Here is a 25011-nt window from a genome sequence, read left to right as displayed (position 1 = left end):
TGCAATGTGAAAAGAACATAATACCGTCTTCATGCGACGTGGCAAACGAAAAAGATTGGTTTAGTACACTTCACTAGATATTATTTTGTCATATGGTCTTTTTTTATAGGGTCACATGGTTTACATGATATGTTGCCTGTGTTAAGGGGCGGACTAATAAGTAAAGTTGGCGCCCTTTCTTTGATAATTTCCTGAACGTATTTAAGGACCCAGCACAAATTGTGCTGTTAGTCTTGTCTTTTACCTGAGGATGGAGAGTTTTCTCCTCGAAACATCTTGTTTTGAGACAATACAGATCTACTGCAAAGTTCCATACCTTAAAGGTTACAACTATGTATCCATGGTTTTTCAGTTTTTTTGGAAGCATTCTTGTTATTTAGAAAATTTTAGAAATTACTAGAAAGAGCCCTGTTTAGGTAGTTTGTCCCCAATAGGTAAAACCCACCTGTAGGAAGTTTGCCCCCCCTAGTAGGACTCCCGTGAAGGTAGTTGGCCCCATGTGGGTAGGACCCACCTGAAGGTATTTTGACACTTGTACGTAGTACTCCCTGTAGGTAGTTTGTCCCCTTTAAGGTAGTTTGCTCCCTGTAAGTGAGACCCCCCAAAGATTGTTTGCCCCCTTGTAGGTACAACATGGTTTGCTTCCTGTGGATAGGATCCCCCGTAATACTGCTTGAAAAAAAATTGCACTTCCTGCGGCCTAGAGATGTGAAAGCCTGGGTGATCTAAGACACCAGTTGTGGTGCTAAACCACAGGTATCCTAGCATGTCCTGTCATCAGCTTGCCAGAAAGAATGCCACAGCACCCAGTTGGGAACAACTCTAATAAGACTGCACCGGGGAAATCCCCCCCCCCCCCCCCCCCCCCAAATAAAAAAAAAAAATTATATAAATGCTACAACAAGTAAAAATTGTTCTATACACATCTAATGTTATGTTTTTGTCTTACAGGTTATAGGTAAAGATGGGATCATTCTAAATGGACAACAAACAATTGTTTTGCGCACAGAGGCCTGTAAGTGCAGACAGAAAATTATCATATAAAGGGTGTTGGGCCAATACTATTGTAGAATAAAAAAGGGTCAAGAGAAAAGAAAACGCATAATTGTGGAGCGGAGGGGCCACATGACAGGAGGCGGTATAGAGTGTAGGCAGGTAGTGGAGTAAGGGGTAAAGCAGCGGAATTGAGCAGAGTTAGATTAAGGGTTTGGGGGGTGGCCGGTAGGGAAGGTGTTTAGGGGATGTGGGCCAGACGGTGGTCAGTGGGAAAGTGCAGGGAAAGAGTTGCCTGCCCTTTTTTTGGTTTTGGGTTTCCTGTTGTGATGTTGTGTTGTTGTTTTCTTTTGTCATGGCGGAAAGATGATCCCCTGTGTTGGGTCCAGGAGGAAGCACTGATGCGGAGGCCTGGATGACTGGAGAAGCAGCTGCCTGGGGCTTACAAAGCTTAGGTGGCTCCGGACCACCTTTATTATAAGAAACCACAAAATGAAGCACAGGAAGGGGAAAAAAATAAGGGGAGGGTAAAATAAAATGCATATATAGAATGACTTTTACAGTAAGTACAATAAAAAGAAACAGTAATGACATTGGTCAACTGAAAAGTGCACACTAAAATTAGTGTCTGTACCGAGATACTGAGTTACAGTAAAATCAGAAAATAGCTGAAAATCAGATCTCAAGGTGCAGACAGAAATAATGAATTATTTAGCCTCTTTGAACTATATCTTATAAAAGAATAGGATGTAGCTGGTTTCTCTATAATCACATGTTTTTCTTAATGATAAAAATCATATAAAAAGCATAAATATAAAAAGCTCAAATCCGAGCAGGGCCCTTGCTACAGATTCATTAAGATATATATATATATATATATATATATATATATATATATATATATATGCGATAAAATGATAAAATTGTACACAACATATAAGATAATAGTAATTATTGAACAGTGTGAAATCCCTGAAATGCGTCTTCAATTATACACCCTATTACATTGATCAGTATTGCCACCATTCTGCATTCATCTACCTTTGGGTCCATACCTCAGAAGCACTGCAGTCTCTGCTAACCAGGACCACCGCTGTGTGTGATTGAGCGCTTCAAGTTCTAACTGCCGCACAAGGACGCCTTGGATCATCAGTGCTACCACTACCACAGCTACCCCACTTCTGTCCCCTCGAGCCGGATGCCAATCCGTGCCATTGAGCAGCAGAGAGAGCCTGCGCTTTAACGCTGCACAGACAGTCAGCGCAACCTAGCAAAGTCCGTTGCTAGCAACGATCCCCACTGACCTTCTGGAATCACAGGTATCACGTTCCCTAGGCCGGGAGCTACCCGTGCCAACCTGTGGGAACCCACAGCACGGACACCACTTACATTTTTCAGCGGCATTTCTGTTACTAAGACTTATTCTATGGATCTATGATATATATACAATCCAAGATTGTTACTAATGAGACATCCACAATGCAACCTTATTAGCCACACTGCCGGCATTAATTCTTATGCAATTTTAATTGAGATTAACTGACTCTTAGATCAGCAAGGTGGTATTTCACACTGTTCAATAATTACTATTATCTTAGATTTTGTGACCAATTTTATTGTTATCGCTAATTAATATATATATATTATATATATATATATATATATATATAACAACTGAAGGTAGAAGCGGCACTCCAATCTTGATTTTTTATTCACACATCTGTGCAAAACAGCTCAGATTCCAGCTTTATATATATATATATATATATATATATATATATATATATATATATGCTTTTTATATGATTTTTATCATTAATAAAAACACGTGATTATAGAGAAACCAGCTACATCCTATTCTTTTATATGATATAGTTCACAGAGGCTAAATAATTCATTATTTCTGTATTTCTGTCTGCACCTTGAGATCTGATTTTCAGCTATTTGAAAATAATACAGTCTGAAAATAATACAGTGTTTATGGGTAAAAGGACAACACAATAATAAAGAGATTTTGATGTCTCTCTCTCATTTTCTGTAAAAATAGAAAGAGGTAAAGATAGGGGGTTGTGGTCTAATTTATATCCGGTGACCTTAAATGTAATATCTATCACCTTGTCCCAAAAGGAATGGATGGAAGGACATTTCCATGAAATGTGGTGAACTGCTGTTTTCTTACATGGAAATTTTCATGTTTGCCAATTGTGTCTTACAGGTGGAGCGCCCTGTTTAGTGTGAATTGTAGGCTACTCTTATATACGCGGGGTGACTTGCATGGGGTCGTTCGTTGGGACAGACAACAGTTGAGGTTTTCCAGGGCAGAAGTGCAGGTGCGGTGGCTGGGTGAAGGGGGCCTGCTTTGGTCGGGTTTGCTCCTTTTTGTGCAGTATTATGTGGAGATGGATAGGGCATGGATGTTTTGGTTATGAATGCTGGGGGGAAACAATCTTGAGGTATGCACTTCCAGGTCATTCATGAGGGACATTAAGCTGAACCTCTTGAGGAATTGTCTTCCTTTGCAGGTATCTTGGTTATTTGACATTGTGGTGTACCTTGTGTGGTGTCAGGCGTGGCCAGTCGGCAGTTTAAACAGGGCCAGGGGTGGGTTGTTTTGTGGTCTGTAAGGGTGGTCTGGTGGCATAGAGAACTGGAGGTGGCTTCCTCAGAGTTTTTTAGGGTCCGATGGAGTTCACCTGAATGCCTTTGTGGAATGGATTTGTGGACACTGTCCATCTGGGATGCCATAGAGTGAGTGGTTCATTGGTGGGTGGATGGCCGTGTGTAAGGGGTAACATGTGGTCATTGTGGTAGGAGCTAGAGGGGGATTTTGAGGCACTTTAAGATACAGTATATGGCACTCAGATATAATGGTTTTGTGAGGTTGGAATGATACTAAGCCGATTGGGGTATATCCTTGTGGGTAAGGCCCCAAAGTAGCCTCTGAATGAGTTGCCCTTGGATCAGGTGCTGAGACACTTTTAACAATTTCTCAGTGTTTCCTAGAAATCTGATATTTAAAGGAAAAAAAAGTAGCTGCATTTACAGAAATATCCTTGACTGCATTCTGTTTCAAAACCCAACCTAAGAGGCAAGAAATATTCTTCCATAAATTATCAGATTTACCCCTCTTCTTCTCCCCATTTTAATCTCAGTCTACTCTATCCAATGACATATCTAACTTTACCCATTCATCTTTTCCTAGCACTTCGAGGATTTTTAAACATCCCAATCACCTTCACGTCAATGTTTGGACCAGGTCCAAAAATGTTGGGATTTCTGTTGCTAAAAGATGGATCTGTGGCTGCTGACAGACTGCTCTTTAATGTGGAGAAGTGTTTTCCAAACCAGGTGGGACCTCGGTCATTACTGCATTTAATTAACTATTTTGGGACATTAATATTTCGCTTATAACTTTGGCTATAATGTAGGAAACAATATGAGAGGTGGATTGAGAAATTGAAAATAGAGGGATGAGATTTGGAAGCAATTTGGCAAGGCCTTCGACTTTTATTTTCTTTTAGTACCTGCTGAAATTTTTGTATACCTAGTGCCCCTGGCAACCCTGGTGAGGTGCTATATCAGACCCCATAATGCGTCCTGCACAGTAAAAGTGTGTAGAATAGTAGGTCCCCGTTTGAGAAAGTAGGTATGTCCCACAGCAGTTTGTTCACTTATTACGTAGTCCCCCTCATAGGCAGGTATATAAGCAGGTAGGTAAATACATCCTTAGGTAGGTAGATCGATCCCCCAAGTTGGTAAATATCTTGGTAGGTAGGTAGCCAGCTATCTAAGTAGCTAGAAAGGTAGATAGCCAGGTAGATAGCTAGCTTTGTAGGTAGAAAAAAGCAAAATAGCAGCACACAGGTACTTCGGTGAAAAAAATGTGGTTTTTATTCACCCTTCATCAGAGGCGACGTTTCGGCTGCCTCTCGCAGCCATTGTCAAGCAGCAAATGGTTGGAAGTGCTCAGTATAAATAATGTGAAACATGTGATCATTTACAGTACAATAATGAAACAATAAACAATAAAATACAGTCATCGTGCATATTAAGATTGCATGACAAGGTTCAGATTTACACACATCAACACCAATAAGGAGCCGGCATCATGCAAATGTATAAAAGTGTAAAATTGCATTAAAAACATGACTGTATGTGACTTACAGTAAGTGTAATTAGATACGTGAATTGATTAGTCCTGGATACTTCTGCGTCCCAGGGGGGTGGCTGCGGCCTGCGTGTTACCGGGTCATCTCCGTGGAACGCTTCGACAGGCATCTGTTCCGGTCAGGCCAAGTTTCCGGTCTAACACCGGAAGTTAACTCCCATGTTGCTTTGACGACCCACGGCGTGTACAGGCGCATGCGCACTGCGGGTGTTAGATGTTAGTACGCCATCTTGCTTGATGGCAGTCTTCCTTTGCTGTCAGTGATGGTAGAACTGGGCATCCTAGTGCATCGTGGAAAGTGGGGACACTCACCTGGGGCGAGCTAGTCTTCCTGCAATATGCTAAGGCAAAGGCGGTTACCGTCCCCACATCCCGGGAGACCTGGCTTGGCATAACCCCGCCCATCTCACCTGACGGGGAACGCCTCCCAGTACGCTTGTCTCTGTGGTGATGTCCGTGCATCCACTGTTCCACCTTTGCATTTGTGAAGGTACATGTTGTAGCAGGGGTGTCATAAGAAAAAGGGTTCCTAAATAGATGTGATTGCCGACACGGGTGTCGATGCCCGGTCGATTCGTCCCAACAGAGTATAATCCGGCTTCACGCACCCCACAAATCCGCCGTCCCCTGCAATGTAGAAGAACCAGATGTGAGAAAAAGTGCTTAAAAAATAAATATTAAAATTCAAAAACCAACTTCTACATCAGTCCGGAATACAGAGTAAGGTCCTGGGTGTGTTAACGTAGACAATTATAAATTACAGATCATGTGATTAATTTTGAACTCCACGTTCATTCCTTTGGGCTTTAAAGCTTGAAGGGGGACAGGGTGAGTCACTTGAAGAGGAGGGAGTTAAATTGGATTTACACCCTTCAAGCCTTAAAACCCAAAGGAATGATCTTGGAGTTCAAAATTAATCACAAGATCTGTATCTAGCTTTCATAAGCTGCCCTACAATGTCTGCATCTCTTCCATTTCCATTTAAGTATACAGAAAATAAACACTATTGTTGTAGCTGTTTATTTTTTATTATTTTTATAACAGCTGAAATGAATAGGAGTCTCATAAATCTCTTTACAGTTAGAATACAGCGCCCTACCCCAGACACCAAGGGGGGTACATATAGATCCTTTGCTTTGTGTAAACTGTTATTATCCTGCCATATCTAGGCCTATGCAGTATAATAGAACAGTCATTACCTCTCCTGTCCTCTAATATTAAGGAACTAACTCTGCTCATTCTGTCTCAGTCTACATAGCACTGCTAACAAGTGAGCTATAGAAAACATTAATATCAGATTTTATAATAATTTATAATCACATAAAGTTAGAACAAAAAGTTACTCATTTTGCTAGATATAGAAAAGGCCTTTGATACGGTCTTGTGGCCCTACCTGTTTCAGGTACTGTCGAAATTTGGCATTTCGGGTCCCTTTGTTAGCATGTTGCGTGGCATTTTTTCGGCCCCAACTGCCTACTTGAAGCTGCCCTCCACTTCGCCCTCATCTATATCTATAGGGAGGGGAACGCGCCAGGGATGCCCCCTCTCACCTGCGCTTTTTGCGCTCGTGATGGAGCCCTTGGCAGTTGCTATTAGAGACAATGTTGACATTAAGGGCCTTGTGGTGGGTTTGCTGGAATATAAAACTAGTCTATTTGCAGATGACCTTTTCCTGACGTTAACGAATCCTTTAGTTTCTTTACCTAATTTACTCACTCTCTTGGATAGGTTTGCTGGGCTGTCGGGGTTGAAGGTGAATGTGGCTAAATCGGAGGTTATGTATTGCAATGTCCCACCTTTGACACGTCAATTGATTTCATTAAATTTTGGGTTTCATGATTCCTCCCAAGGCCTGTCCTATCTAGGGGTTACTCTTACTACATCCCTTAAAGCTTTATATGCGGCAAACTATCCTCCACTATTTCGCTCTATTAGAGCGGATCTCACTAAGTGGACGGTACCCCATATCTCGTGGATAGGTCGCATAAATGTATGCAAAATGGTTATTCTTCCACGCATCCTGTATTTGTTCCGCTCCCTTCCCATCCCGGTAGTGAAAAAAGACATATGCTCTCTTCAACACACTATTTCCCATTACATCTGGAATGGGAGATGACCCCGTATTAATAAGACTGTTATGCATTATCATAAAAGGGTGGGTGGCCTATCGGTTCCCAACCTGCTGAAATATTACTATGCTGCTCGCCTAGCCCAATTGGCCCTCACACACGCCACGCAAAATGCCCCTAGATGGGTGGGGTTGGAGGCATCCCTTATCTCTCCCTACTCTTTTTCCGCCTTGATGTGGTCCTCTTGTCCTGTCTCAGCTCTTCTCTCCTCTTTGGCGCGAATCACTCTGTTTTCCTTGTCTCTTTGGCGTCTGGTTCGCTTCAAATTCCGTCTGCAGTCTCCTATACCTCCCCTCCTCCCCTTTCTTTCTAATCCCTCTTTTCAACCTGGCATCTCCACCACTTTATATTCTTGGTGGCGCTCTGCTAAACTAACTAAATTATCTGACCTGCTGGTGGGTAAACAATTGATCACCATAACACAACTCTGCTCTATACATACACTCCCGCCTGGGGAATATTTCCGGGCCCTTCAAATCCTATCATATTACTCCTCGTTGGGACCTAAAGGCTTTCAGGTACATACTACATTCTATGAAGCAGCCTTGCTTTATGGTCCTACGTTGCCAGGCATGCTTTCTCGCATTTATGCTCATCTAAATGCTCCCCCTACTGATATTAAACTGCGCTTCATGGTAGCCTGGGAACGTGACCTCCGTGTGACCCTATCTTTGCCCCAATGGCATGCTTGTTGCACGGCTATTAGTAAGGGTAGTTGGCAGGTCTCATTGATGGAGACATCTATTAAAATCCTACATAGAGTCTATATGGTCCCTTCTAGATTGCACACACTATACCCATCGGTGTCTCCTCTCTGCTTCAGGGGATGTCAGACTGCTGGTTCTATGCATCATATTTGGTGGAGCTGCCCTACGGTAGCGCAATTGTGGAGAAGGGTTCATGCGGTCCTGGTAGATTTATTTGGTGACCGCATGCCCAGTTCCCCATCTTTTTGTCTTTTAAGCAACAGACCCAGTAGGATGCCATTCCGCACCTTTCGAATGGCTCAATTCATTCTTATGGCCACCAGGATTCATATAGCGGCCCAATGGAAATCCCCGTTATTGTCATTTCAGAAGGTTGTCGATAGAGTTAACTTTATTATGCTTTGTGAAAAATTGTCTGCCATTCGTGAGAACAGGGTGGAATATTTTGATAAATTATGGGAAGAATGGCAGGCCTCCTCTTATTGCCCACCTATGCAGAATTGCCTTTCTCTATATTGAACTGGGGGGCGGGGAATTTTTCTAGGTATTATATGTGCTCGAGGCGACTGTTTGGGACGACCGATCCTACCATTGCCCTGTATTTATACTGTTTTCCATGCATATGTTCTTTGCTTCTGTGCGAACCAACGAGATGATGTAACCTCCATGTTCTCTGTTTTATCTGTTACTATGTGATTTTATGCCTGAAAAGGCATTTTACTATTTAACTTTTGCCTTTTGTACTGCTATCATTATTCTTTTCAATAAAAGATTCTTGGTTTGACTGTTAAAAAGTTACTCATTTTGCCTGGTTCCTGCAATGTTGCAGTGATTGGCTTGAGTATCTATCCAACCAGATGCTTTATCCACTTCTTCGCCGGCTCTGTCCTCTGCCATGACCCTGCTGTTTTGGGCTGTGGTTTTCTCGCTTTATCTGCATAGCTGTTAAAGCAACCTGTGCCCCAAACTTACATCTGACCCGTCAGCCTATTTAAAGGAGACTCACACTGATAAGCATTGCCCATTGATTGTGGCTTCTTGCATGTCCTGGATCTCATTCTCTGCGCTATTGTTAATGGTTTGACTTCTTATTGACTCTGACCCTGACCTTGACTCTGTTTCTGGATATTGCTTCTGTTCCTTGAAGTATTAATCTGGTTCTTGTTGTTCTGCTTTTGACTTGGTTCCTGTGTTCCCTTCTACTCTGGCTCCTTGCATCAAGACTGTCCTCCTGATAATAACTAGGGATGAGCGAATCGATTCTGATGAATCCAAATTCGTTACGAATTTCAGGAAAAATTTGATTTGTAATTAATCTGAATATTGCCGTAATTAATCTGAAACAAATTGCTTCATTAAACTCCATTTAGTGTTGTCCAGGCTCCAGGGCATCTAAAATGGTGGATCCACATGTGAGGACATGGGGCAAGGAACTCTGGGAAGGTGGGTAGGAGGGATGACCCTGAATCACATGCAGCATGCAACCTATCAGCAGCCAGCCAGCCCTGTGATGTCACAGACCTATATAATCGGCAGCCATATTGCGGCCAGCCATTCCAGCGCTTTATGTCAGAGAGAGTGTTTTATTGCAGAGAGATAGAGCAGTGTGTGTGTTGAACAGAAAAAGCAACGATTCACCACAAGCCCAAATCACTGCAGGAAAGCACTGACAGGGAAGGGAGAGAGAGAGATAGAGAGAAAGTACACTTTTGGGTGTACTACACAGCGACTCTGTACTGCTGCAATGGGGTGTACAACAAATCTAAAGCTTATAGGGACCAGTTAGGCTCAGCACACTAAAAGCCATTGTCACCTGCTGTTAGTGCATAATAATACTGTACTGGGCTGTACTACCCAGTTACTCTGTACTGCTGCAGTGGGGGTGTACTACAACTCTAAAGCTAACAGGGGCCAGTTAGGGTGAGCACAATAAGCCATAGTCACCTGATTTTAGTGCCTAATACAGGTTGCGTAGTGGAGAATATTGTCCTCTCATAAGTGTAACCTGTGCGTACATAAGTGGTGTAGGTTTTTTTTTCCCTGTCAAACTAATTTGGGCCTACTTACTGTTTGTTACGAGTCGCACCGCGGTCAGACATGCTGGTCGCAGACATACTCCTTCTCTGCTGACTGGCGCCGTCCTTACTGCGATTCGCATCCCACGATGCAATTGCACTCTGCCCACTGCTCCTTACCTCCCCCCTTCATCCCCGTGTCTTGTCTGTGCTTCCTGCTTGCCAGCGCGTGTCCCTGCCTCTTAGGGCATGTGTGTGCCGACTCTGTGAAATTTAAAGGGCCAGTACACACTTAAAGTACATCTGCAGCGTGATTAACACTTATCCCCTATCCACAGGATAGGGGATAAGTGTTTGATCGCGGGGCGTCCGACCGCTGGGACCCCCTGTGATCTCCTGTACGGGGCAGCGGCTGTCTCGTGCATTGGGCGTGTTGGCCGCAGCATGACGTTGCAGTCGGCATGCCTCCTCCATACATCTCTCTGGGAGAGGCGGGGAGTCAGCGTTAGTGCCTCCCCGTCTCCACCATAGAACTGTATGGGGACGGGGAGGAGACGGGGCGTCACCGTCTACCTCTATGTCGACGCTATGTGCCTTAGCGCTCACCATGAGCGCTAATGGCGGCGCCCCGTTAGGGAGATCGTGGGGGGTCCCAGCGGTCAGACCCCCGCAATCAAACACTTATTCCCTATCCGGTGGATATGGGATAAGTGTTAATCACGCTGCAGTTGTCCTTTAATTGGTTCTTGTTGCTCCACGACCCTATAAGTATGAGCACTTCATTTTGACCCTTGCTGGATCTTTGTGCCCTTGTGCCTTGGAGAAAGTGTTATCCAAATTGTGTCTTGCCTTAACGTGTACCAGTTCTGCCTGCCTCGTTCCCTGAACACACTCCTTTGCCGCCAGCCTCTGACCTCCTTGCTACGTATCCTGACGTTGTTGCTGTACCACCTGCCCTGACCTAATGCCATGTCCCTGACTATGAGTTTGTTTCATCCTTCTTTACCACACATCACCTCGGCTGCCTTAGTGGACAAGTCGTATCAGGGGTAGCGACCTGGGATCTGCCTGCCGTAGCAAGTCCATCCCACTTTGCTGCGGGCTCTGGTGAAAACCAGCAGCTCCTTAGACACCATTACCTGGTATGGCCCAAACCATCATCCACACAAGGTACAGCGGATCCACATCTCCAGTTGTAACACTGAGAAAGGCCAGCCAAAGCTACACACTTGTTTCTGTGATCTAATACAGTTTTAAGCATAGTAGAGCGCATAGTCCTCCTCTCATGAGTGTAAACTGTATGTACACCTACGTAATGTCCTTTATATATTTTCCTGTTAAACTAATTTGGGCCTAGTTACTGTGAACATAGTAAAATAGTTCATAAGGCTGAAAAAAGACCAGAGTCCATCAAGTTCAACCTATATCCCTTGAGTCCCTACTGATTTGATCCAGAGGAAGGCAAAAAAAAAAACATCATACTAGAGGTAAAAATTCCTTCCCGACTCCAAATATGGCAGTCAGAATAAATCCCTGGATCAACGTTCTGTCCTTATAAATCTAGTATACATAACCAGCGATGTTATTACTCTCCAAAAATGCATCCAGACCCTCTTTTTTACAGAGTTCCCCATGACCACCTCCTCTGGCTGAGAGTTCCTATAGTCTCACTGCTCTTACCGTAAAGAACCCCTGTCTGTTCTGGTGTAGAAACCTTCTTTCCTCAAGACGTAGAGGATGCCCCCTTGTTATGGATACAGTCCTGGCTATAAATAGATCATAGGAGAGATCTCTATATGGTCCCCTGATATATTTATACATAGTTATTATTATTATTATTATTATGTCGCCCCTAAGCCTTCTTTTTTCTAAACTAAATAACCCCAATTCTGATAATCTTTCTGTATACTGTAGTCCTCCCATTCCCCGTATTTCCCAGGTTGCCCATCTTGGAACCCTCTCCAGCTCCACTATATCTTTCTTGTACACTGGTGCCCAGTACTGTACATCTATGTGTGGTCTGACTAGTGAAAGGCCAGCCAAAGCTACACACTTGTTTTTGTAGCCTTATACATTTTGTAGCGGAGCGTATAGTCCTCCTCTCATAAGTGTAAACTGTACATACACCTGCCTGGTGTCCTTTATATTTTTCCTGTTAAACTAATTTGTGCCTAGTTAATGTGAAAGGCCAGTCAAAGCTACGCATTTGTTTTTGTAGCCTTATACAGTTTGTAGCGGAGAGTATAGTCCTCCTCTCATAAGTATAAACTGTACTTACACCTACGTGGTGTACAAGGGCCTAGTTGCTGTGAAAGGCCAGCTAAAGCTATACACTTGTTTTTGTAGTCTAATACAGTTTTAAGCGTAGTGGAGAGCATTGTCCTCCTCTCATAAGTGTAACATATATACACACTCAGTTGGTGTATGAGTTTGTCACAGAGAAGTGCCAGGACATGCACAGAGGCCTAAATTCATCAGGCCCAGGCAGAGGTTGCAGCACAGTAGGGGCGTGTCGCAGCGAGAGGTCTAAGCTCCTGGTGTCAGCTAGCAGTTGTGTCTCTACCAGCCACCCAGCAGCCGTGATTAATTGGTTCACTCGGTCATCCACTTCATCCCAAGTGACATCCGACACCCCAGTCAAAAGACGGTGGATTTCTCAGACTCCATTCTCAGTTGACATGGCCCTCATGCTGCGGCTGCCACCTCCAGGCTCTGTCATTGTGCCGCCATATGGTCTCCTCACACTGATGCTGCCACCTCCAGGCTCTGTCATTATGCTCCATATGGTCTCCTCATGCTGATGCTGCCACCTCGAGGCTCTCTCATTGTGCTGCCATATGGTCTCCTCATGCTGATGATGCCACCTCAAGGCTCTCTCATTGTGCTGCCATGGATATTGCCAAACATAATTAAGGTGCTGCTCCCCAGTTACAGAAATTCATACGCATCAGACCACAAGTAAGTATTGGGGATATGCATTAGCTACAACTTAACTTTACTTAGGATAAAATATATGGACCCAAAATTTTTTTAAACTAACAAAAGGAAAGGTGTGCAAAAAACACCATGTGCCACCTACACACCAAGTATTGATGCAATGCAATGCAAAACCTCTAAAAGGTGGAAGGGAACAACATATGGTCCATTGTTACAGGTGGGGGTAAAACTTCCCCTATAAGGCCCTACTCTCGCACTATTAATTCTCTTCTTTGTACTTGGTACGTGCACTAAAAAGGGGCGAGTAACACTTGCCAAAAAGGGAATTAAAAGGGCAAGAGTAGGGCCTTACAGGGGAAGTTTTCACCTCTACCTCCTACAATGGACAATACATTGTTCCCTTCCACCTTTTGGAGGCAAGTGTTACTCGTCCTAAAAAGGGCAGCCCCACACAGGAACCTCTCTCTATTTCCAACTAAAAACCCTGGGAAATGGCAGTGTTTTTAGGTGGAAATTTACCCCCACCTGTTACAATGGACCATATGTTGTTCCCTTCCACCTTTTAGAGGTCTTTGCATGGCATCAATGCTTGGTGGTGTAGGTGGCACATGGTGTTTTTTGCACACCTTTCCTTTTGTTAAAAAAAAAAAATTGGGGGTCCATATATTATATCATAAGAATAATATTAAAAGTTAAGTTTTACGTAATGCATATCCTCAATATTTACTTGTGCACACCAACACTTTGACAAAAGAGACCGTTTTCTTCTGCCTACCTGCCTATGCTACTATTCTGATCCTGCCACCCGCCTGATGCCACACATCTTATGCCAAGTTCTCCTTCTTTCACCCACCTTCGTCACCGGGTACTGGTATTAACACCCACCACCCCACTCTGTCACGGGTCACTTTCAGGACTCCTGATGCTGCTGATGTCACCTCCAGGCTGTGTCATTCTGCCATCATATGTTCTCCTCATGCTGATGTTACCTCCAGGCTGTGTCATTGTGCCGCCATTTGGTCTCCTCATACTGCTGCCACATCCAGGCTCTATCATAGTGCCGGCATATGGTCTCGCCATGCTGCTGCCACCTCTAGGCTCTGTCATTGTGCCGCCATGTGATATCCTTATTATATTGATCTTGTAGTTTGACAGTATTTTTTTCAAAGTAAGCACTTCGGGCACCCGGGACACTCAGTCATAAGCATGAGGGGGGGGGGGGTAAAGGCAGGGGCTGTGACTGCCAGGGACTCCGCCTCCTCATCCTCCACCATTTCCTCAGCCTCCCCTGTACAGACAAGTCTCAGTGCCCCTCCAGCATACCATGTGTGCAGGGCATGGTGGTGTCACGCTGTTCTTCACATGGTTTTCCTTGGCATTTAACAAGAAATCGAATCATGGCTTACTCCACGAAAACTGTAAATGGGAATCATGGTGACCGACAATGGGAAGATCATCTAGTCTGTGCAGCGTCAAGGAAGCCTGAGCCATGCGCCTTCATGGCACACGTGTTCAATCTGTCAAGCAGTTTCTGAAGTGTTCCCCCATCTGCAAGACATCCTAACAATGGGAAGGAAACTTTGCATGCACTTCAGCCACTCGTACACTGCAAAGCACACCCTCCTTGAGCTTCAGCGTCAGAACGGCATCTCCCAATATAGTCTGATTTGCAACATTTCCACACGTTTGAATTCCACCCTCCGTATGTTGGACAGACTATATGAACAGAAAAAAGCCATCACCGATTTCTTGATGATCCAAGCGGATAGGGGGACTCCCCTGTGTAACTTCAATGTCAACCAGTGCCAGCTTATGTGTGACACCTGCAGTTTCCTCAGGCCCTTTGAGGAAGCCACATTATGATTCAGTTGCCAGGATTACGGGATTAACAATGTCATTCCACTGCTTCATTTCCTACATCACGTGATGGAAACAATGGCTAGTCAGGGCATGGGTGACGTGATGCCTACATCTCATGGCCACATGAGCCCTGTAGGGCTGAACTGAAAGAAAAGTAAGAGGGAAAGGGGGACAGTAGAGCACAGGCAAGGTTTTGTGAAATGGGTGGTTTGTATAGTCATCTGACAGGAGAAGAGGAGCAGGAGCAGGCTATGGAGCTACAGGGTGATAAGGAAGATGAGACAGAGGACCCAGACACACCTTGGCCATATGGTCTCCTCATGTTGCTGGCATATTAAATAAAACTTTTTATGTTAATCTATTTTAAATCTTCAATTTAAATTTTGAAAAATATCTTTAATCTTTTGAATTGTGAAGCTCTATGGTCTCGTCAGGCTGCTGCCACCTCCAGGCTGGGTAACTCTGCCACTATATGGTCTACTCAAGCTGCTGCCACCTCCAGGCTGTGTCATTCTGCCACCATATGGTCTCCTCATGCTGTTGGCACATTAAATTAAACTTTTAAAATTTTTATCTATTGAAATCTTCAATCTAAATAAAAAAATATATCTTTAATCTTTTCAATTGTGAGGCCCCATGGTCTGGTCAGGCTGATGCCACCTCTAGGCTCTGACATTTTGCCACCATGTGACTCCTTGTTATATTGTGTTTTGTGGTCATACAGTATTAGTTTTTAAGTAAACGCTTTGGGTACCGGGACATTAAACCAGCTCGATTTTAAGATACAAGTACCGGCTTTTTCACTGAAGCAACTTCTAGTAGTATGCACCCACTTATCCAACAGCACAGATGCTGAATGTGCTCCTGTCCAAGTTGTTGGTACTGCAGTCCTTTTCAAGTGGACACTCAGAGCATAAGGGTGCACTGAGAGACAAGGGCTGGGGCAGGCGGTAGCTGGCCTTGCAGCGGACCGCCGGCTCTGATTTAAGATACAACTGGGAGCTTTGCCACAGTTTACACTGCAGCAATTATACAGTATTGGAGCTGGAATTACCGCGGCTGGGCTGCTGGCGCCAGACTTGCCTTCCAATGGGTCCTCAAGAAAGAAGTTAAAGTTTGCTCATTCCAATTACCAGGCTCTGTCATTGTGCCGCCATGTGATCTCCTCATGCTGCTGACACATTAATCTTGTGAATCTATTCAAAGTCTTCAATTTAAATAAAAAAATTCTATGTAACCTTTTCAAGACTGAGGCCCTGTGGTCGTCTGCATATATTACCTCTGGAACTACCACAAGTATCCAATGAAACAGGTTGGAGTGGTAAAAATGAACCATAATTGATTAAATGAAACATTTCCAGTTCCACACAGAGTAAGACAGTCGGGGGGGGGGGGGGGGGAGGGAGGGCTGTAACAGATGGTTGCTCGCGGCGGACCGCCAGCTCGATGCTCATCAGAATGGGTCTTCAAAAAAGGATTTAAAAAAATTAAAATACATTTAAATTAAATAAGGATTAAAATCTATTTAATCTGTTCAATTGTGTCTCCATATGGTCTCCCGACCCTGCTGCCACATCCTCAATAACAGTATTATTTCACTAACACAGCACACTCCCTATGTGTGTTACGACAAGGCAAAGTGTTCTACACCCCTATTGAGGCTCTCTGTAACCCAGAAATAGCCGTTCTTATTAGTGATTCGCCGTGAATAAATTCGGACCGAACCAAATTTTTTCGGGGAAATTCGGCAATCGGCCAAATCAGATTTTCCAAGAATTCGCTCCTCTCTAATAATAACCCTTGGCTCCATTTCTGACTACATTAGTACTGCTGTATCAATGAGACTGCTCTAGCCTGTGATTATACTGGGAATTATGACTTTGGAATTCTCCTGCAGATATACCTATATACCGTATATGCCGGCGTATAAGACAACCCCCAACTTTTACAGTTAAAATATAGAGTTGTAGTTCCCCCCACATTAGGTAGGCACTATAGTTCCCCCCACATTAAGTTGGCAGTTCCCCCACATTAGGTCGGCAGTTCCCCCACAATAGTAGACAGCTCCCCCTCAATAGGTCGGGAGTTACCCCACATTAGGTCAGCAGTTACCCCACATTAGTAGGCAGCTCCCCCACATTAGTAGGCAGCTCCCCCCACATTTGTAGGCAGCTCCCCCCACATTAGGTCAACAGTTCCCCCACAATAGTAGGCAGCTTCCCCCACATTTGTAGGCAGCTCCCCCCCACAATAGTAGGCAGCCCCCCCCACATTTGTAGGCAATTCCCCCCACATTTGTAGGCAATTCCCCCACATTAGGTCAGCATTTCCCCCCCAATAGTAGGCATTTCCCCCCCAATAGTAGGCAGTTCCCCCACAATAGTAGGCAGCTCCCCCCACACTTGTAGGCAGCTCCCCCCCCACATTTGTAGGCAGCTCCCCCCACATTTGTAGGCAGCTCCCCTCACATTTGTAGGCAGCTCCCCCCACATTAGGTCAGCAGTTCCCCCACAATAGTAGGCAGCTCCCCCCCCCCCAACAGACATACAGCTTCCAGCTGCAGGCTGTATGTCTGTACTGGTCTCCCCCCACAGTGTTCCGATCACCGCTCCTCCGGTCCGGGTCACCATCTACTGCTATGGCCTATGGACCATATCAGTAGGTGCCGGGACCGGGGAGCGGTGATCGGATCACTTAAGATAGCACGGCCGGTCACTCACCAGGCCCCGGTCGGCGCGCGTCCTCCTGCGGTCCTCCTGGTCCTGCGCTCCTCTGCCTCTATAGTTGTGTACAACCATAGAGACGGAGGACCGGACCGCAGGAGGATCGCAGGAGGGCACGCGCCGCCGGGGAATGGTAAGTGACCGGCGGACATCCTTATGTTCCGAAAAGATTTTTCGGGATACAGGGATGTCCGGCATAGGAATACCTATGATTATCTGCCCGGGCCGGCTCCCGTGTGGGGCTGCAGGCGGGGGCCGGCCAGAGCAAGTAAAAACTAATACTGTATACTAAAAACCAGGGGGCCTCCAGCTGTTGTAAAACTACAACTCCCAGCATGCCCGGACAGCCTTTTCTGTGCTGGGAGTTGTAGTTTCACAACAGCTGGAGGCACCCTGGTTTTTAGTATACAATATTAGTTTTTACTTGCTCTGGCCGGCCCCCGCCTGCAGCCACACACGGGAGCTGGCTTGGGCAGATAATTAGAAGTTTTCCTATCCCCGACCTCAATACCCGGCGTATGAGACGACCCGCGACTTTTCAGAAGAACATTCGGGGTTAAAAAGTCGTTTTATACGCCGGGATATATGGTATATATTTGCAGGGGTAAAGTGTAAAGATTTAGTGTAAGGAGATTCCTTAGGGTATGTGCACTAAATTTCTACTTAGAAATTTCCACTAGGAAATTCAGCCTGGATTCTGCATACAGCAGCCTCACATTGCTGTGAAAAGGAGGCTGCAGCTCAGTTCACAAATCCATGAGTAAAGTCCTCATGGATTTGTGAACTTTGAATTTTGTGGCTTTATTTTAGTGGCAAATTCCATACAAAATAAGCACATACCCTCAGACACCGCACCCATGTCCAACCAGCACCGAATACAGGGTAGGAATTTCATTTCCCTGGTACGTGACTGTAAAACAGCATAAAACATGTAACGACATTTGTTGATTAAAATAAACAGTTAAAATGCTTTTTATTTTATTTATTGTGTTTTTTTTTCTATGTTTTTCTTCACTTCTTAACATTCCCATCAAAGCCTCACTGGTTTTCTAGCAATTTGTTCAATATGTAAATCTTCACTATATCACATAAAGAGACTTTACATTATCTTCTTAACCCTTCATACCTGTTGTCTTCTTCTCTGGCAGGTCTTGTTGAAATTTGCACAGACAGAAGCCAGCCCAAAGGATCAGATATATATCAATATCAAAGCCTCAGCCGGATCTTGGTGCTCGATCCGAGCTGTGGATAAAAGTGTTCAGATCAACAATGAAGACAAGGAGTTGACTACAGATACAGTTAAGAGCCAAATCTAAAATAAAATAGAATTGTATACTATTGTGCATACACTAAGTCAATGTGCCATAACATAGAAATAGATATACTACATGTTAGAAAACACATTAGCCTCAGGCAATCATGTCAGACAGCACTTTCACAGGGTTATCCGGCCAAAGAGCAGCATCCACATTAGAATAGAATGCAGGTGCTGCGCTTTGGCTGGATAACCCCTTTAAGCTACTGATACAAAGTTAGCTGTCGGACAAAAAATGGTCCCTGACCTCCCTATTAAAAAAAAAAAAAAATATGTGATAAAACGCACCGTGATAAAGACTCTGTACATTTATATTAATGGTTCAATGAAATATGCATTATATTTTAACATTATATCTTCCTTTTTTGTTAAATAGCCGCAAAGTAAAAGGAGCGTGCATCTGCCCTGTTAATACAGTTTTCGTGAATATTATTGGTTTTATCAAACACGTATTATAGATTCCTAGTTGTATGATAGCAGCAAAGTAAATAGCGCCTGCAAGTGACACTCGTTGCTCTGTACACAGAGTTTTGTGAATGTTATTGGTTTCAAGAAACAAAATCTTTTACAATTCTCAAAACATATGTCGGGTAAAGGAAATGTTGGTCCTAGATGCTCTGTTTTCAGATCTCTGTCTCTACTTCCCCCCCCCCCCCCCCCCTACTGCTACGCAGATGGAAAGCACTAGCCACGAGGAGGAGTTGTGTAGCGGTCAGCCTTTGGAGCGTGTTGCTGAGGTGGTGGAGGGGGGTGCAGTGGCTGAGCATAGCACTAGTTGCAGTAGGCATAGTGGGCATACTATAAGGCATCATGGTGGATGTGATGAGATGGAACAAGGAGGCCATGATCACACATCAGTGGTGGGGATGATGTAGAGGCTTTAAAGAGGAGGATGTCAGCAGACCTTTTGGTCTGAGCAGCTCAGGGGCATGTGACGTCGACGCTGGTGCATGATCTGCAGGCTTAAGAAAAAATGTTTTAGGAAATTCTTTCTATTGTAATCCCCTATGGGTGTGAAGCCACTGTGCCACAAGTGGCAGCCGGTCAGGCAGAATGGGGCAAAACTGACACTTAGAGATAGTGCCAGGCACAGCAATGCTAATAATGGTGTTTATTTACAAAGTGCAAACAGAGTCCAAGACAAAAGGCAAATCCAATAACAGGCAGGTTACAGAGACCTTAGCAGTTCAGGTAAACTCCAGGATGAGCAAACAAACTTGCTGAGGCCCAGAACAACAGGTGTGGCCTCTTTAAAGGCTTGCTGGGACTTGCAGTAGTTAGACAGACTTTTGTGCAGGCCACGGTGATTAAACAGTAGACTTGACTTGACTGACTTGATGACTGACAATTAGATGACTTTGGCTTACTTGCAATTGACAGGTGGCTGCAGACTTTAGGCTTGAGGCCTCCAATGCTCTAGACATACACAGGAGCCCATAGGTCACTTGGGGGATCACCTGGTCACTAGTGCCTCCTGAGTAACAATCACATGGTATAACAATTAAAGAAACAGTACATTATTAATATCAAAACTTGTATATACAGAGGATAATACATAAAAGCGGCCCTGGGGACATGGAGAGACTCTGCCCTGAGAGGGCAGGAAAATTACGGGGAAACACCATCCCGTACTGGGCTACCACATTTATAAAGTGCAATAAATGTTTATTTACAAAGTGCATATACAAAGGCAAATCCAATAACAGGCAGGGGTCAGAAGACGACCGGTATCAGGACAGGCAGCTTACAAAGATGCGTGGCCCCTAGTGGACAGAACAGCAAGACACAGATCATATCAGGCAATACAACAGGAACATGGCACCCAGAATGCTGCACGGCGCTGGTAAGACAGCACATGGTACGCTGGTAGTTGCTAAACAGCAAGGTTACAACTATGTTACCAGATGCATAAAGTAGGCACACTGCTATATCTGCAGAGAGAAAGTAAGGCACAGGCAGGGTCCAAATTTAGGAATCAGGCCTCTACGTCAGCACATGAAGAGGCATCACAAAGCTTGGGTAGAAGCATACCTAGGCCACCAATGCCTGCCTAGCCCACCAATGGCTACAGGTAACACTACCTCACCACCGCCTGCTGTCCCCAATGTGCACAATCATGTGAGTTGTCGGTGTGCAGCACAATCCATGCTATGCAGAATTTGACTACTTTTTTCCAGGCCTGGGCCACCTAGCAGGCAAAATTTTAATCAAATCTGTTTTTGAACCTCCTGCTGTCCCCAGGTTACTACAAGTCTTATCACATGATGGCTCACTTATGTGAGCCATCATATTAGAGGACACTATAGATAAAGGACATGCAAATACTGTATAACAAGTGCAGACACAAAAACACACAAAGACCCACAGGTCTAAACAATGACCAAGATCAGGATACACAGAAGTAATTTACACTAGATACAAAAACCAAATTAACTCCTATGTTAGGGACAAAACAAAGCTCAGGAAATGAATCTAACAATAGGAGAAACTGGAATAACTACAAAACCAGACTCCGAACATGGAGGGACAAAAAATAGAAAATCCAAATAGACTACAAGTTAGGGGCACACAACACTATGTGAGACAGGATCTAACCTTGGAGAAATATGCAAAATACAAATACATTTACCCTTTTACTCCTTAGCCTGCTTTGACCTTAAAGGGATACTCCCATGGAAAACTTTTTTTTTTTTAATTAACTGGTGCCTGAAAGTTAAACAGATTTATAAATTACTTCTATTAAAAAATCTTAATCTTTCGAGTACCTTTTAGGGTCTGTATACTACAGAGGAAATGGTTTTCTTTTTGGAACACAGAACTCTCTGCTGATATCATGTCAGGACATAATGGTGGGTGGAGAGGAGTCCTGTGGGGGGAGGTTAAGAGCAGTGGATAAGGAGATTCATGCGTTACAAACCAGCTGTAAAAATAAATGTAGCCCGAAAAATTGTAATCCCAATAATTCAAAAAATTCCATTAGCCCCAATAACTCAATAACTACAAAAAGCCCCATTAACTCAAAAAATACCGTTAGCCCCAATAACTTAAATAACAACGTTAGACACAATAACGCAAAAAATCCCATTAGCCCCAATAACTTAAATAATAACGTTAGACCCAATAACTCAAAAAATCCCATTAGCCCCAATAACTTAAATAGTACAATTAGCCCTTATAACTCAAATAATAACATTAACCCCAATAACTCTGAAAATCCCATTAGTGAGACTATATGTGTAAAACTTAATGGAAATGTAAAGTGTATGTTCACAAATGCCAGAAGCCTAGCAAATAAAATGGGGGAGCTTGAGGCCTTGATACTGGAGGAATATATTGATATAGTTGGGGTCACTGAGACATGGCTGGACTCCTCGCATGACTGGGCTGTCAATCTGCAGGGGTTTACATTGTTTCGCAAGGATAGAATGAACGGAAAAGGTGGTGGAGTCTGTCTGTATGTAAGAAGTGGTATGAAAGTCAGTGTGAACGATGCCATAGTGTGTGATGATTCTGAGGAGGTGGAATCACTGTGGGTAGAATTACAAAAGGAGGGAAATACTGAAAAAATAATACTTGGTGTAATCTACAGACCCCCTAATATCACTGAAGAGATAGAAGGTCGGCTGTATAAACAAATAGAGAGGGCCGCCCGAGCAGGTACAGTGGTAATAATGGGAGATTTTAACTATCCAGATATGGATTGGGGCCGGGGGCTGGCTAAAACTACAAAGGGGAGAAAATTCCTAAATTTATTGCAGGATAATTTTATGGGCCAGTTTGTGGAGGACCCAACAAGAAGTGATGCCTTGTTGGATCTGATCATTTCCAACAACGCAGAGCTGGTTGGTAATGTAACTGTGAGGGAAAACCTTGGTAATAGCGACCACAATATAGTTACTTTTGACTTAAAATGTAGAAAACAAAGACAGGCGGGGAAGGCAAAAACATATAACTTTAAAAAGGCAAATTTCCCTGGGCTGAGAGCTGCACTACAGGGCATAGACTGGGGGGAGGTGTTCTCAAATACTGATACAGAAGGTAAATGGGACATCTTTAAATCAACTCTAAATAACTATACAGCTAAATATATACCAAAGGGGAACAAATATAAACGGTTAAAACTAAATCCTACATGGCTGACAAATGAGGTGAAAAGAGCAATAAACAACAAAAAAATAGCCTTCAAAAAATTCTAATCTGATGGGTCAGCTATAACATTTAAACAGTACAAGGAGCTTAATAAAATCTGTAAAAATGTAATAAAAACAGCAAAAATTCAAAATGAGAGACAGGTGGCCAAAGAAAGCAAAACTAATCCTAAATATTTTTTAAATATATAAATGCAAAAAAACGAAGTACAGAGCATGTAGGACCCCTTAATAATGATAATGGGGAGGTTGTCACGGGCGATCAAGAGAAGGCGGAGCTACTGAATGGGTTCTTTTGTTCTGTATACACTATGGAAGAAGGAGCTGACATTGGCCAGGTCAGTGCTGGTAACACATCATATAATGTATTGAACTGGCTTAATGTAGAGATGGTACAAGGTAAGTTAAGTAAAGTAAATGTAAGCAAATCTCCAGGGCCGGATGGACTACACCCAAGAGTTCTTAGAGAGGTAAGTTCAGTAATATCTGTACCCTTGTTCATGATATTTAGTGATTCTCTGGTGTCTGGTATTGTGCCAAGGGACTGGCGCAAGGCTAATGTGGTACCAATCTTCAAGAAGGGCTCTAGGTCTTCGCCAGGCAATTATAGACCGGTAAGTCTAACGTGCATTGTGGGTAAATAGTTTGAAGGACTTATAAGGGATTACATACAGGAATACATAGGGGATAATAGTATTATAAGTGATAGCCAGCATGGGTTTACTAAGGATAGAAGTTGTCAAACCAATCTAATTTGCTTTTATGAAGAGGTGAGTAGAAGCCTTGACAGAGGAATGGCTGTGGATATAGTGTTTCTGGATTTTGCCAAAGCATTTGATACTGTCCCTCACAGACGTCTGACAGGTAAGTTAAGGTCCTTGGGCTTGGAAACTTTAGTTTGTAACTGGATTGAACACTGGCTCATGGATCGAACCCAGAGAGTGGTGGTCAATGATTCGTACTCTGATTGGTCCCCGGTTATTAGTGGTGTACCCCAAGGTTCAGTACTGGGCCCGCTGTTGTTTAATTTATTTATCAATGATATAGAGGATGGTATTAACAGTTCTGTTTCTATCTTTGCAGATGACACCAAGCTTTGTAGCACGGTACAGTCTATAGAGGATGTGCATAAGTTACAAGATGACTTGGATAGACTAAGTGTCTGGGCATCCACTTGGCAAATGAGGTTCAATGTGGATAAATGTAAAGTTATGCATCTGGGTACTAATAACCTGCATGCGTCGTATGTCTTAGGGGGGATTAAACTGGCAGAGTCACTGGTAGAGAAGGATCTGGGTGTACTTGTAGATCACAGACTACAGAATAGCATGCAATGTCAGGCTGCTGCTTCCAAAGCCGGCAGGATATTGTCATGTATCAAAAGAGGCATGGACTCAAGGGACAGGGACATAATACTCCCCCTTTATAAAGCATTGGTACGGCCTCACCTGGAATATGCTGTTCAGTTTTGGTCGCCTGTTCATAAAAGGGACACTGCGGAGTTGGAAAGAGTGCAGAGACGCGCGACTAAACTAATATGGGGCATGGAACATCTTAGCTATGAGGAGCGATTAAAGGAGTTACAATTGTTTAGTCTTGAGAAGAGACGTTTAAGGGGGGATATGATAAACGTATATAAGTATATAAATGGCCCATACAAAAAATATGGAGAAAAACTGTTCCAGGTTAAACCCCCCCAAAGGACGAGGGGGCACACCCTCCGTCTGGAGAAGAAAAGGTTTAGTCTAAAGGGGCGACACGCCTTCTTTACCGTGAGGACTGTGAATTTATTGAACGGTCTACCTCAGGAACTGGTCACAGCAGGAACAATTAACAGCTTTAAAACAGGGTTAGATACATTCCTGGAACAAAATAACATTAATGCTTATGCAGAATTATAAAACTACATCCCTTTCCCTTATCCCCTGTTAGGTTCAACCCCAATGGTTGAGTCGTCTTCTGCCGGTGGATACCCAATAGTGCTTCCCAATAAAGATACAACACACACAGGTTGTA

The 25011-nt window shown here is 43.8% G+C and overlaps 1 protein-coding gene and 1 long non-coding RNA gene across 8 annotated transcripts in view; one reads left to right on the top strand and one right to left on the bottom strand.

The window, feature by feature from the left end:
- Positions 1–25011, top strand: part of LOC130283381 (alpha-2-macroglobulin-like protein 1) — a 174365-nt gene that overhangs the window by 90344 nt on the left and 59010 nt on the right. For all 6 annotated transcript variants that reach the window (XM_056532786.1, XM_056532784.1, XM_056532790.1 and 3 more), the window contains 3 exons: positions 952–1015; positions 4196–4341; positions 18681–18830. In XM_056532786.1, the coding sequence (XP_056388761.1) occupies positions 952–1015; positions 4196–4341; positions 18681–18830 (360 nt within the window). The remainder of the gene's footprint in view (positions 1–951; positions 1016–4195; positions 4342–18680; positions 18831–25011) is intronic.
- Positions 5129–25011, bottom strand: part of LOC130283383 (uncharacterized) — a 121163-nt gene continuing 101280 nt past the window's right edge. The window contains exons 2-5 of one of the 2 annotated variants that reach the window (XR_008846678.1): positions 20215–20321; positions 18659–18774; positions 18373–18442; positions 5129–5788 (exon numbers count right to left, since the gene is read on the bottom strand). This is a non-coding gene — a long non-coding RNA (uncharacterized LOC130283383). The remainder of the gene's footprint in view (positions 5789–18372; positions 18443–18658; positions 18775–20214; positions 20322–25011) is intronic. The other variant, XR_008846677.1, reaches the window with a different exon arrangement.

This window comes from Hyla sarda, chromosome 7 (genome assembly GCF_029499605.1).
Source record: "Hyla sarda isolate aHylSar1 chromosome 7, aHylSar1.hap1, whole genome shotgun sequence".
NCBI classification, from domain to species: domain Eukaryota; kingdom Metazoa; phylum Chordata; class Amphibia; order Anura; family Hylidae; genus Hyla; species Hyla sarda.
This window is presented reverse-complemented; position numbering and strand designations above follow the sequence as displayed.